Source organism: Topomyia yanbarensis, chromosome 3, assembly GCF_030247195.1.
Source record: "Topomyia yanbarensis strain Yona2022 chromosome 3, ASM3024719v1, whole genome shotgun sequence".
Lineage (NCBI taxonomy): Eukaryota > Metazoa > Arthropoda > Insecta > Diptera > Culicidae > Topomyia > Topomyia yanbarensis.
Genome location: NC_080672.1, coordinates 250,041,332 through 250,055,390, shown reverse-complemented (window position 1 = coordinate 250,055,390; position 14,059 = coordinate 250,041,332). Strand labels below are relative to the sequence as shown.

Below are 14,059 nucleotides of genomic sequence, written 5' to 3'. Positions count from 1 at the left end.
ATGTTTCATCGGTTGGGTGCGATTATATTCAATAAAAAGTAACCGTCGGATAAATTCCCGACAGCAAACGAAGAATATTTTCAATGATTGTTCGTTATTAGTCATATTATTAAACAAATGGTAAACCTTATCAATTTTTCAAATTTAAATTGCGTGCTTATGTTATCATAACCTAATTAAAATCGGGTTTCCCGCCTATTTTGTATAATGGTTATGGAGCAAAGCACTCTATTTAACTGACTCAATTTGACATAATATTCCATTACACACGAGTCGGTTGCAAACTCTTTCTCGATTGTCAGTTAATGATCGTAACACGAGCGACCTGGGATTGGGCATGAGCTGCTCTGAGATCCGAAACAAACGGTGAAATACTGCAAATTGATTTTAGCCCGACTTTACGGTTAATAAAAAAATCTGAAATCTCAGCCCGGATTAGATAACGTTTCGGCACATGGTGCCACACAGGAAGGATTTACGACGCAGAAAAACAGCGAATCTGTTGGGAATGTCTAGAAGAAATTTGTATTTATGCGCTATAATCAGTTTATTGGCTGTATTTCGGTAAACGACTAAGCTGAATGTTGTATTTGCTTGGATTGTGTTTTCTTGCATATCGCACATGCCGTTCGTTTGTCAACGAATTCTTGCAGTAGACATCCTGGTAGCATCCGGCCCTGCGAGTTATCGAGATCGTGCGGATGTCGTATGTAGGGGGAATTGTGGGAAAAACCGACACTGTGGGTAAAACCGACACCCCACAACTTTGCCTAGAAATCAATTTTTATTCATTTCATAATGATACATTATTATTAGTACGTTTATGTAGAGCATTTGAATAAAAATTGGATTTACGTTAGTGCGCCGAATGTCAGAAAAATAAACAAAACATACGACAGCAGCGTTCATACTCGTCTGGATGTAAAATTTCGTTGGTAGATTTTAAGGTTTTAACCGAACAAAAGCTTTTCAAATCACCCCATTTTTCAGTACCTATTATTATCGGCCTTTCCTATGATCAATTAGATGCATTGAAGACGAGTTTGAGAAATTCAATATTTTTAATTGCTTTTATAAAAAAATGTGCGCTGTTGGGGTAAAACCGACACCCTTTGGTTAGGGTAAAACCGACACACTGTTAAGATGGTTGTGTTTACTTGCGATTCATTACAAAAGGCTGGGGATCTTTGTGACATTTCAATTACACTATTAGCACACTATAGTAATAGCTGAAATACACAGAAATACTTTTATTGTGTTTATTTCTTATAAGTCTCTTTAAAAATCAAAAATTGGAATTTTTGATTATCTAATTCTATCGAAGCTTTTGCTATTTCTCCAGAAAGCTCATCAAACCCAATTTGTAGTGTTTTCTTGGTTTGTCATAGACGAACTTTATCACAATGAGACAATGATATTATGTATACCCCAATAGATCGTTGATAATCAGAGTCCGAAAAATCAAATCTGAAAAAGATAGTTTTACTAAGAAATGTGTGTGTGTCACTTATAAGTGAATGAATCCAATTAGCAGAACGTAGAACGCTTGCAAATCTTCTCTTACGAAATAAAATGACACTGGAAGTTGCAATGATGTGCGCAAGGATTATTTGGAAATACTCATATCAATAAATAATCCTATAGCATAAAATACTCTTATTTATAATACTACGCTTTCGAACTTTCTTCCCCTCACTACATGATGAAGCAATAAAAAGCACATATTTTGCATCATACATACTCACACTTTATTAATCACGCATATATCTAATTTTTAATAAAGATAAAGATTTTAATAAAGTGGAGAGAAAATAAATTAAAGGGGGTGTCGATCTTACCCCTATAGGGTGTCGGTTTTACCCGCAGTGCCTACAAAAAGTCACTTTGTTTTCCAAGTTTTACAACCAATAATTTTTAATGAAATTAATTTTTCGAAGCGCTGAAAAAATTAAGTCTTGTTAAGAATTTTCTGAAGAAGAATTGTGCATTAAAATTATAATTTTATTGGTTTTGTGGCAACTTAGAAAAAGTGTTAAGCTTAAGGTGTCGGTTTTAACCATAATTCCCCTACAACTAGAGCGCGACACGATTGACTTTGAGAGGCAATCTGTGCTAACGGAATAATAATGTCCCCAACGAAAGGCACTGCTGGCGGAAGGAGACCGTCTGGTATGAGTATCATTTTAATGCCGCGGGGAAGTAAATGGAAGAGATAGAGTCAGATAGTGAATTGGACCGAAAATGTTTTATATCCTATTCTTATGACACATTCACTATTTATTAATCATATTCTGTATTTGCTTTTATTTTCTCACCCAACTCGCTTGCCTTGGATTTCGCAGAGGCCCGTGCAGAGATAGTCGGACCACAAGTGAAGTACTTAACACCTGATTCGATGCTGAAATTGATATGCCGTGTCGTACAGAGCACCGAAGCATCCGCTTTCATATTTTGGTATCACAATAACCGAATGATAAACTACGATGTAGATAGAGGCATTAATGTTTCCACCGAGGCAGGTTAGTATGAATAAAATATGTATTTACATCTTTGCTTATTTGCAGAATTGTATCACCTCGACGATAAAATTAGGTTCCCGCACTCAACATAAGCGGCATCATCATACTGATTAGATTATACCATTATGTTATTTTTTTCAATTTGTTTACTCGAAAAGGGTAGCTTCAGCTATTATGGTCATTTTAGTAGCATTAGTGTCTATAAATTTAAGACTGCACAGAAAAAAATATTTTTGTGATTGTAAATTTATTTTCAGGCACATATTTGGGGCATGAATATACATGTAAAATTAAGTTCCACCACAAGTACACACGACTTGTCGTGCTTTCTTCAACGAATTTTATTGTAATTTTACACGTTCATTGAAAATTACGGTTTCATTAAACGGAAAACCAATGCACTTTAATGTATTTTAATCCAATATTGCTGTTAAATGAATGACATGTAATATCATACGAATGAAAGTGTAAAATTGTATGCTTTTTGATGCGCCAATTGTGTGCATTGATTTTAGCTTAATTTTCAATCAAATTTTTTATTTAAGCTTCGTTAGTTTACTTTTGTATTGATTTACATGTCGTTTAAATTTCATTATTTTTGGTGTGTGTTATTTGTAGAAATGCCATAGTCGGTAACTTTTCAGTATAATGGTTTTTGAAGCCCTTTTTGCTTTTGATCAGTGGGATCTGGTTTTTTGAAGAATTCTATCATACACACTGAAATAGCTTCTTCAGCTTTGGAAATCCACGTGAGAAAGCATTGGCTACTGCATCAACGATAATAAGTTACCATTAGCAACAGCAGCAACACTACCTCGCCAACTATCTCTCGGAAGGTTGAACGCGTGACCGCGCACCTATGATGTTACTTGTGACAGCACGAAGAAGATCATTCCAGGAACAGTCTGGTTTCACATGTTGCTCAGTTCCGAGGCTAGATATAGCTCCGCTGCTGCTGCAGGGAACGCAATCAAATCTACTCGTGTGCCGCTTTGTCTATTGGCAAAAGCAAAATTTCGTTCTTTCTATCTTATGTGTGAAACGTGAACAATGAGTCACGACAAAACGTCCAGTAAAGCCGAGTATTGAAGGTGAATATGAAACTCAACGTAGCAGAAGTTGCGACTGTACAATTTCACCTTCTACGTCATACGGTACTGGTTATGTTCAAAACTACTATCAAACAAGAAACATTTACTTCGCAGAGCAACATGAAACGTCGTCGATTTAGAGTTGTCTTCCATCTAGGTAGGAGCGAAACCAGCGCAATAGTTGTCCATAAATACCGATTTTGTCCAGCTTCGCTATTGCGATATCATGGTTGATTTTGTCGAAGGCCGTAGATAGATCCATGTAAATAGTATCGATTTGCAATCCGTCAGCAAATCCATCGAATACGAATGTTGCGAACCTGAGCACGTTGGTCGTTGTCGATCGTTTAGGCATAAAACCGTGTTGTTCGTCTGCAATGTAGTGTTTGCATTGAAAGAAAATAGGATCTAAAACAACCAGCCCGAATAATTTTGATACGGCACTTAAACACGAGATTCCCCGATAATTATCAATGTTCGATTTGTTCCCTTTTTGGTGAGCAGGAAACATGTGCGCTGCTTTCCAGCAGGAAGGAAATGTTCCACTAGTAAGTGATAACACGAAGACTCGCCGAAGTAGTTTAAAAAGCCCTCTGATGTACTCTTTAAGGTTGCACAGAGAATGCGTAAAATTCGCAAACGAAAAAAGCAGTTTTTTTCCACACCGTATGTCAGATCTTCATAAAAATCAATCAGCAGTACAGTAACAACATTCTACATACGCTGATTGATTTTTATGAAGATCTGACATACGGTGTGGAAAAAAACTGCTTTTTTCGTTTGCGAATTTTACGCATTCTCTGTGCAACCTTAACAAAAATCGAGGGAACGTCATCAGCGCCTGGGGAGTTCGATGCTTTCAGCTTGGAATTTGCTGCAAGAATGACAGCATTATCGACGCAATTTTGGTTCGTTCGTCCTAAACAAGGAGTTAGATTGGCGGCGGCAGCGACTTATTGTGATGGAAGGCTCTCGTCGAAAAAAAAACCCTTGCAAATTTGTCAGAGAACAGTTAGCGAATTTCCTTAGTTTCGGAACCTAAAATTCCATTAAATGACATACAAGAGAGTAAGCCGGATTCTTTTCGTTGCTCGTTCACATACCTTCAAAACGACTTGGGTTTAGATTTCAGTTGACGCTCGACGTCTGTGCGTCTGCTTTGCTGTTTGTATTCGTGTTTGAGTTGGAAGTAGTGATTTCGTACAGAAAGTGTCTTATGATTCGAGAATTTTTTAAATGCAACTCGCTTGGCTTGGTTTTTGACGTAGGACTACGTCTTTGTTTTCGATATAGGGGTGCACGTCGCAAATTCTACCAAAATGGTATGTAACGAAAAGTGGTCCAATTTTAAACGCATAAAATTCAGTCATCTCACGATAAATTTTCAAATTTTTTGCGCATATCGCCCCGAAATACTTCTAAGAATAGATTCCAATAGATAAACCCAAAGATTTTTGATATCATGGCATTAAAAATTTAAATAATGAACAACCTAGTCAAAATATCGCGCATTTACATACAGAAGTTAGCGCTTCCCTAGTCCAGCACGACAGATTTGTGTACCTAGCGCGCTACGCTTCTATGAATGACGTCATCATCGACTATTCAAACGGACGGATTTCGCCGAACACGCTCAGTTGCTTGTTGAGCGGCAGGCGAAGCAGATCACTGCGCTGTGTGTTTTCACAGCCAGTGTAGCTGAGTTAGAAGTCCGTTACACTGCCTGTGGAGGTACGCTACCCAGTGACTGCGACTGAGCTTGTCAGTTCAAACACTATGCTATCTTTTGTGTTGTGCTCGTTTCCAGCGCAGTTTTATGTGTAATTATTCGTACACAAAATAGTTTTTAAATGCGAGCTCCATTTGCAAACACGGTTAACATAGTGTCGCGGTATTAGTTGTCTCTTTCGCTCTACCCATCATCATCAGCGTTCATTCATTTTGCTTTGTGCGCTTGGGTTTAATGTTTGAGGCGAATGTGTAGGTGGGTAGATCTAATTTGTTACTAAAGTGCATAACGAAAGTTTATTATTTACGTTCGATCAATTCATTGATTCATTTCCCCATCACGTGATTTATTTCCACTCAGCCTATAGTATTTTGATTCTACTAATAGGTACATACTGCAAAGCCTATTTATGAATGAATACACTGCCACTTGAAAAACCGTTGCAAAAACGCATCTTGTCCATATATAAAATTGTTTTCGATTCTTGTATATTTATAGTTTCGATATATTATATTCGCTATATTGCTATATACGTACTTTAGGAAAGTTACAATAATGGCAAAATATAGCTAGAATGCTTGATCTATACATGAAATGTGATTATATTGCCTAAAATTTGATTTTTCTTCACTGGTTCGGGTTTTTTACCACACGCAATCGAAAAGTTTTTACAAGCTAATCTTATGCTATAAAGATTTAGTTCCAGATTTTAGTTCGGTCACAGTTTTCTTTCTTCTTTCTTCAGACCTTCTTAAATAAGTTTAATCGGATTCGATCACCTACTACAAATGAAATGATCTGATAACCAAGAAGGTTTGGTTCAATATGTAATATTCGATGTTGATTGGTTGTGATTAAACCATACGTAAGAAATATGTTTGATTTATTATTACTATAAATGTACTAAGAAAATAAATATTTTACATTAAGTAGTATAGTCCTACATCTACAGCTCGTGCAACCCCATAGGGCTGCCCCTTGTAGTTTTATCATTTGAGAACGGTTGATTGCGAGAGAGGGTGTCGATTGGTACTAATTGTTCATTTTGGCACATGACGGTCGATTAGGTAGTTAAGAGTATTAGAAATCGTTATCGATGCTTCGTTCGCGTCGTCGTTGTTACGATTTTTATCCTAGTTTACGATCAACAGTGTGCAAACGATGCTGCCTTAGTCAGCGTTTTTAAAATCGTAGACGATGGAGCTTGCGACGCCTTCAAAATTCGTTCCTAGGTTACTAGCGAGTCCATGAAGTAGTGGGGGATAATGACGCACATGCTGGATCAAAGGAGCAGGCGCCGTACAGCAGTACGGAGCGTAATCCTGGGCACTTACAAAGCAGTAATCAAATGTTCGTCCATTCTCGTTTATGACAATGTTGAAAGTTGAAGAATTGCGCTGCTGTAACCATCCAGAATAGAACTGGCATTGTTGATAAGCGCAGAATTTTCGATATCCATTACTCACCACCACGTCAAGCCAGGTAAGTTGAAGTTGCCCAGTATAACAATATCTTCAGACGGGGCAACGATCGAGGTGATGAAAGAAACAGACGAAAGATGTACATCGATCAGGTCGAAAATACACGGCACACAGTAACAGATTGCGATCGGCAAGTTTCACTGATATCCACACTTGCTCGAAGCTCGCCCTCTGGTTATCACTTGGGCTTTTATACCATGGCGAACGGCGACAATCACACCACCACCTGATGTCTTGTGGCTGTTGAGGGCGTTGCGGTCACAGCGGTGGACATCGAATTTTGAATCTGGCGAGACAGAGTATGATTGTCGAGCCACGTCTCGGTCAAGGCGATGAAATCATAACAGCAGCTCGCGGTCGCGAGTAAACAGCTGTCCGTTGATGAATTTAAGCCACAAACACTCTGGTAGTAAACGTGGATGTTTTTGGAGGACGGGTCATGTTCAGCAGAGAGCGAAGCCATGTTGTTGCTTTCAACGTGTAGGAAGATCCTTTCGTAAAACCCACGAACAATGTTAGAATGGCTCACGGTCGCTTGGTCAGTTGTGCTGGAGTATTCGAGGCATCCCGAATCAAATCCGTCGCGTCCCTGAATATGACGATTGTCGTCGACAAGAGAAATGGTTGACATCTGGTCACAAGATGTCGGAGTAAAAGGCAAATTACTGGAAGTGAAGAATACATCAACGCTTGAAGTGTTCGGATCAGATGTATACTTGCCATTTATGGCGGGTTTGAAGACCCTTTCATCCATCACACACACAGGACCGGGACAACTGATGGTCGCTGGCTGCAATTGCTCAACTGTGCCGGGGGGATCGATTGCTTCCATAGTGCCAACTGCGGTGCGTTCCAGTTCGCGTTGAACCCCGATGGCGCGATGCGGAGTGCAGGAATGGGGCAATAGTAGCGTATGGCGAGAATCAGACAATGAGCTAAAAGCGAGATTGGGTTCAAACGTTGTTTCATTACAATTTGTATAATACTTGCCAAGAAAGGCGGCTTGGAAGACCCCTATTTCACCCACACATACAGAACCGGGATGACTGCTGAACGCTGGCGGCAAGGGTTCCGCTGTAGATTGAGGGCTTTCATAGTACCAACTACGTTGTGTCTCAGTATGCGATCAGCCTCGACACTCCTTCACAATGGCGGTGTAGCTTGATATAGTAGCATTGTCAATCGTTGCGGAGTCCTCTGTAGGGTCGTTGATGGGCCGGGGTGCATTAGTGGAGTACATGCAACTTCTCGAGGAGCAGGAAAATCAGTCGGCAGGCACCAAACGTTCTATAAACGGCTATCCCTGAACATTATGCCTTGCGGCCATGTGTCTGGGTTAAGAGCTGCATTTCGGTTGGATTGGGTGTACTCTAACTTTGGAGGATATGAAGTTCAAATTACTGACGTATGTGCTGTTTTAAAAAGCGGACTAACCTTTATCTCCTCGTTGTAATTTGGTCCTTCTTTGAACATTTTTTCGACAGTCTTCTTGCTAAGGTTGGGATGAAAGAGGGAAAGATACAACCAGAGCAACAGCTTGGGAGGTGGAACTGTGACAATATTATTTTTATCGAATAGCTTTTGACCACAAACAAGGATATTGCTCGGATCAGGGCCATCCTCGCGACGATGTTTCTGAGGTGGTACCGGAATTTGGCCGGACTGGAGTAGCTGTTAAAACCTTCCTTTGCTGGTTATTTTTGGATAACTCGGCCTTTAGTTCAGTACAGACGTCATCCGTTTTGCCAGCGATAGCAGAGACAACACATCCAAGCGGTGTTGGGAAAGCGAGAAAACTTCATCAGGTTGACATTCATTGCACATCCAAAATAAATCTTTTTCGCACAGTGATCGCATGCACCTGCCATAATGCATGCAGATCTAAGAAAGCAGACAATGGGATATAAATGGCGCTGCGTCCGTTGGAGATTTTGGCGGTTAAGTCGCAGAAGTTCACTCGATTGCGTTCTTCGCTGGTTTTTTCACAACACAAAAGCAAACGGGACAAACTTTTACACTACACAATAACAACGTTAAAAACAAAATTCCCTGTCGACTTAAACGATAAACAACGATAAAACTTCACGAATCTCTTCAAAAATTAAAAATAGCTGGAGCGATTGATGTAAACAACTAATCGGTAAGAATACACTGAACTAAAAAAAAATTATGCCATATATTCGCGACGCGGCCGGGCCGAATTTCATATAGTCGAGCAAAGCATTTTCAATGCAAAAATCGCGCTATATTCCATTTTAACAGTTTTACGACCAAACATCAAACCTGACCCACTTCTGCGTGTTCTATTGCACCTTCTTTCGATTTACTGGGCTGGTTTGCGCGCACATATCTTTGATGTAGTATTTGTGGAAGCATTGAAAGCATACTTTCGAAATTGCAATAGCAATATAACGCATCACAAAAACCTAGAAATTGTATGCTTCGAAAACAACGAGATTATTGAAACTTCACTGCGTTCATTGACTGATAAATGATACAGTTTCTCATGAATATTTTATCATTTTCAGATTTCCACTATTCGGAGCTCACCATCAATCACGCCACAAAGGAACGTTCCGGGAATTATACATGTGTACCGAGCAACTCCCAGCCAGCCAGCGTCGTGGTGCACATATTTAAAGGTGAGAGTTTTCGCGCCATAACGGGACGGTTTGGTTCAATAATTTTTCCTCTCGATTTTCAGGCGACCACCCCGCTGCAATGTACCACGAACATCGCAGTTCCTCCACGATACCATACCGAGATAAAAGGCTGTTTGAGCTGGTGTTATGTATTATAGTTCTGTTCTGTACGGCACTAGTTTTTTGAAAACTCACTGCAATGAAAGCAGGTTCATTTCCATTCAGTCGGAGAGGAGAGCATGATAGCGCCGCAAAATGGTTAAAGTTTTGGCAGATGTGCAACAAAACCTTGTTCTGGATCATCATCCAGTCGTCAAAATGAGAAAATCGTTGAAATTGCGTTCAGTTCATTTAGTAAATATGAAATTCAACGCATAATAGTTTATAAGTTATGAAAACAGCGTTGAAGCTCAGTTTGGTATGATAGAACATTTCAACAGGCAGACTGTTCTTGCAAATACGCAAGATGTTTAGTATATGTTGTTTTTGATTTTATAAATAAATGTTTTATAATAACAAATTTTATATTTTAATTGAATTTAACTCTACTTACTTTTTAAAGTATAATTCTACTTACTTTTAAACCCTGTCATGGTCATGGAAAATATGACTAACCGTTGATAAGAACAATATTAGGGTGACCATATCGAACGATTAAAAACCAGAATAGTCGCAAGGGGACTCTGCCTTCTCGTCGATGCAAAGTCAACTCTTGCTCGAATATACGTGGCAGTTTTTAGCACTACATGTACAGCAGAAAGATCAACAATATCAGGTGCTCTTCAATGATATTTGTTTATTTTGAAGAAAATGTGGGTACCTGTAAATCTCTTTCTGTCTCTCTCTCTCTCTCTCTCTCTCTCTCTCTCTCTCTCTCTCTCTCTCTCTCTCTCTCGTGAGGTAGGATCGAAACAACTAAAAAAATATTATTGATTTAAAATATTTGCCTTTTAGCGATTGTTATATGATGGTTCGATTTACCAAATGCGGTAGATTGGTTGTTGGTTGAGCGCGACATTCTTTACTCTTTATTATGTAAGATATTTGAGGATGTTTGAAACATAAGGTAAGTCGTTGCAAAACGTCCAGGTGTCAAGCCATGTTGATCATCACTAAGGTCTTGCTGTGAGTGAGCCTTACGAGGTTCCATAATGACCAGCTCGAAAAACTTCGAGACAGCTCTCAATGAAGTTATTCGATAGTTATTGACGTATATCCTAATTCCCTGTTTATGGACTCGTAACATGTTCGTGAACTTCCAGAAATCCATCTTGAGATGAAAATACGCCACTGGTAAAATATGCTCATAAGATGGGAATAAGAAAACTTCAATGTAACTTTTTAAAAGCTGCTGCGAAATTCGCTGGGTCCAGGATTGAAAATCGATTTAAACAAAGAATAAACTCATATCGTTTCGTCAACATTGATAGCGCTCAGAATTTGGTCCACGATAAGATGTGTTTACGTTGCGACCAGAATGAACCAAGCGAAGATTTGTTTTGCCTTGGAAAATAAAAACCAGAACAAATCAAGCATTTATCTCAAAGTCTCAGGACACCAGGACAGTCTACTAAAACCAGGACATGTCCGGGGAAACCAGTACGTCTGATCTCCTTAAACAGCATCGTATTACCAGACAAAGACTTCTGCTACAACCGATCTCAAGGGATTTAAGGGGTTATATACAAAGTTGGAACTCAAAAAATAAAAAAAAATTATTAAATATTCTGCAAGTACATACTTTTGAAAATAGCTGCCAAATTTCATCTAGATTGGAGCACTAGAATTTAAATTACAGCCGTTTGCAGCGCGCTTTTACGAATGAAGTGGACACAAAAATTTAAACGCAATTATCTCGGAATGAAGTTTTTTTTTGAAAAGTATCATTGCGGTGAACGTGATGTCTCAAAAACCATTCATCCGATCTTCAATTTTTTTTTTGAGTTGTTTGTATTTACATTCTCGTGTACTTGAACGGTTCCTTTTTGCCTTTCTCAATAGAAAGGTATTGCAATTGCTCTGAAAACCGACTTTTTAACGGAGGCCCGGAGGGCCGAGTGACATATACCATTCGATTCAGTTCGTCGAGTTCGGCAAATGTCTGTGTGTGTATGTATGTGTGTATGTATGTATGTGTGTATGTATGTGTGTGTATGTGACCAAAAATGTCACTCATTTTTCTCAGAGATGGCTGAACCGATTTTGACAAACTTAGTCTCAAATGAAAGGTGCAACGTTCCCATAGGCTGCTATTGAATTTCTAATGGATCCGACTTCCGGTTCCGGAATTACAGGGAGATAAGTACGAACACGCAGAAAATGTTGATTTTAATAAATTCTGCAATGAATGTATAAAGGTGAAAAAATTTCTAAAATATGACCACAACTGCTTCGATTTGTAGTATTAGGTCACTAACATCCATTCAAAGTCTATTTGGCCACATTGGCCACCATCCTCGGTTCCGGAAGCCCCGGCGGAAGCATCTAAATTCAGAATAACAGTCACATCGGGTTCTCGGAGATGGCTAGACCGATTCGACTAAACTTGGCCTCAAATGAAAGGTATTGCGGCCCCGTAAATGGCTATTTAATTTCCTCCCGATCCGACTTCCGGTTCCGGAGTTACAGGTTGTGGCGTGCGATCACATAGCAAATTGTGATTCAAACCGATACTCCGATGACAGCAAAAAAGGTAAAAATTTCGCTAAAATGTCTCTCAAACAACTTAAATTTGCTGTTCTAGGTCACCGACGGCCAACCAAACTTTCGTTGAATACATTAACCACCATAGACGGTTCCGGAAGTGCCCGGGAAAAGCGGCCATTTTTCAAAATTTACGAACTCACATCAGTTTCCCGGAAATGGTTGGGCCAATTTTCATAAACTTAGTCCCAAATGATAGCTATAATATCCCCATAGATGTCTATAAAATTTCGTACGGATCGCTTATATGGTTCCGGAAATATAGACTAAACAGTCCGGTCACATATGAAATTTCCATATAAGCCGGAACTCAAATTTTTTTTCAAAGGGGGGACCTCATGAAATTTCAGAAATCGAATTCGTATTTTTGATGCCAAACATCTTTAAAATGCATGAAACATCGAGATTTTATGTTATCTCGAAATTTTTTTTTTATAAAAATCGACTTTTTGGGACTTTGCCGATTTCGCACCTTTTTTCAGTTCAATATTACCGTGGCTGTTTTTTCTTTTTCAAAATTTTAGAACTCGAATAATGATTTATTTTCCTGTATATAGTTGTCATGTGATGTATAATAATAAAATGTAATATATGCATTTAAAAGTTTTTAATGAATATAAACAACGCACACATTCTCGTGATTCATGATTGAGAAAGGCACAATTGCACCGCTAGGTGGATTAAAATAGGTTTTTATAAATTAAAATTAGATTCTTTCTAATGAATTTTCGTTTAAAATTTTGAATTACACAAAACTAAACTTTTTGGCCAACATTTTTCTTTTTGTAAGGAAAAATTTTTGTATTGGAAAACCGATCCGTTCAAATACACCACAATACATTTTTCTTTAATAATCTTTTTAGTTTTTGGATTTTAGTTGAGCGGTTGGAGACCGTTCATCGCAAGCATCTGCCAAAAACACGCTTCGGGGGATGGACCATATCTCCGACAACCTTGAATATTTTTTTTAATTCAACTTGTTTTTTCCTCGATAGTGCTACTAACGAACTATCTTTCGATTTTTCAAATGAAATTTTCATAAAACACTTTTAAAAAATCACGAGCTTAGCTTACTTTTTCACCACAACTTTGTATATAGCCCTTTAAGAATGAAAAAAATGTTTCCAAGACAACCACAATTTCTAGAAAAAAATTTTTTTTTGAATGAATATTGCTCATAAAAATAATCATAAAAGCGAATTTAGTCCACCTATCAATGTGGTGAGACATTTATTATGAGTCAGGTGAAAGACCTAGATTCTGTACACTTTAAGAGTCTCGAATGGAGAAATGTGCTTTACTGCAGAAGAAAAAAATTGCAATAGGGCTTTAATAACATTGCGAGCCCTTTTTTGTTTATTTTTTCTTTCGGTTAGGCCAGTACAAATATTTTTTGAAAATTATGTCCAAGCACAATTTTTTTTCTAAAGGGGGAAGGAGCAAACAAAAGGGTGATGGTGACCGAACTGAATATTTATTTATTGAAGTTCGTGTTAATAACGATAAATTTCTTCTAGGTGTAGTCTATTCTCCTCCAGAGGTCGATTGCTCTAATATCCTTGATCAGAAACTCTCCGAATTGTCACTTGATTATGAAAAGATTGTTGTGACAGGTGATTTTAATAGAAATTTGAAAAAAGTTAGCACCAAAACTGCTCGTCTCTGTGAAGTTCTAGATAATTTTGGCTTATTTTGCATTAACAATGAACCTACCCGCTTTTATCCCGGTGGAAGTTCATTATTAGACCTATTGATAACAAATGACATAAACTTTGTTCTGAATTTTAACCAAGTGTCAGCCTCTGGTTTCTCCCATCATGATATGATTTTTGCATCTCTGAATATAACTCGCAACAGTAACAACCGTTCTAACATGTATAGAGACTATAATCGA

At 38.4% G+C, this 14,059-nt stretch overlaps 1 protein-coding gene across 4 annotated transcripts in view; it reads left to right on the top strand.

Annotated features, from left to right (window-relative positions):
* The window catches only part of LOC131689104 (lachesin-like), a 107,975-nt gene extending 97,993 nt beyond the window's left edge, over positions 1 to 9,982 (top strand). For all 4 annotated transcript variants that reach the window (XM_058973920.1, XM_058973923.1, XM_058973922.1 and 1 more), the window contains 3 exons: positions 2,343 to 2,519; positions 9,349 to 9,462; positions 9,525 to 9,982. In XM_058973920.1, coding sequence (XP_058829903.1) covers positions 2,343 to 2,519; positions 9,349 to 9,462; positions 9,525 to 9,649 — 416 coding nt within the window. In that variant the 3' untranslated portion in view covers positions 9,650 to 9,982. The remainder of the gene's footprint in view (positions 1 to 2,342; positions 2,520 to 9,348; positions 9,463 to 9,524) is intronic.
* The last annotated feature ends 4,077 nt before the right edge of the window (positions 9,983 to 14,059 follow it).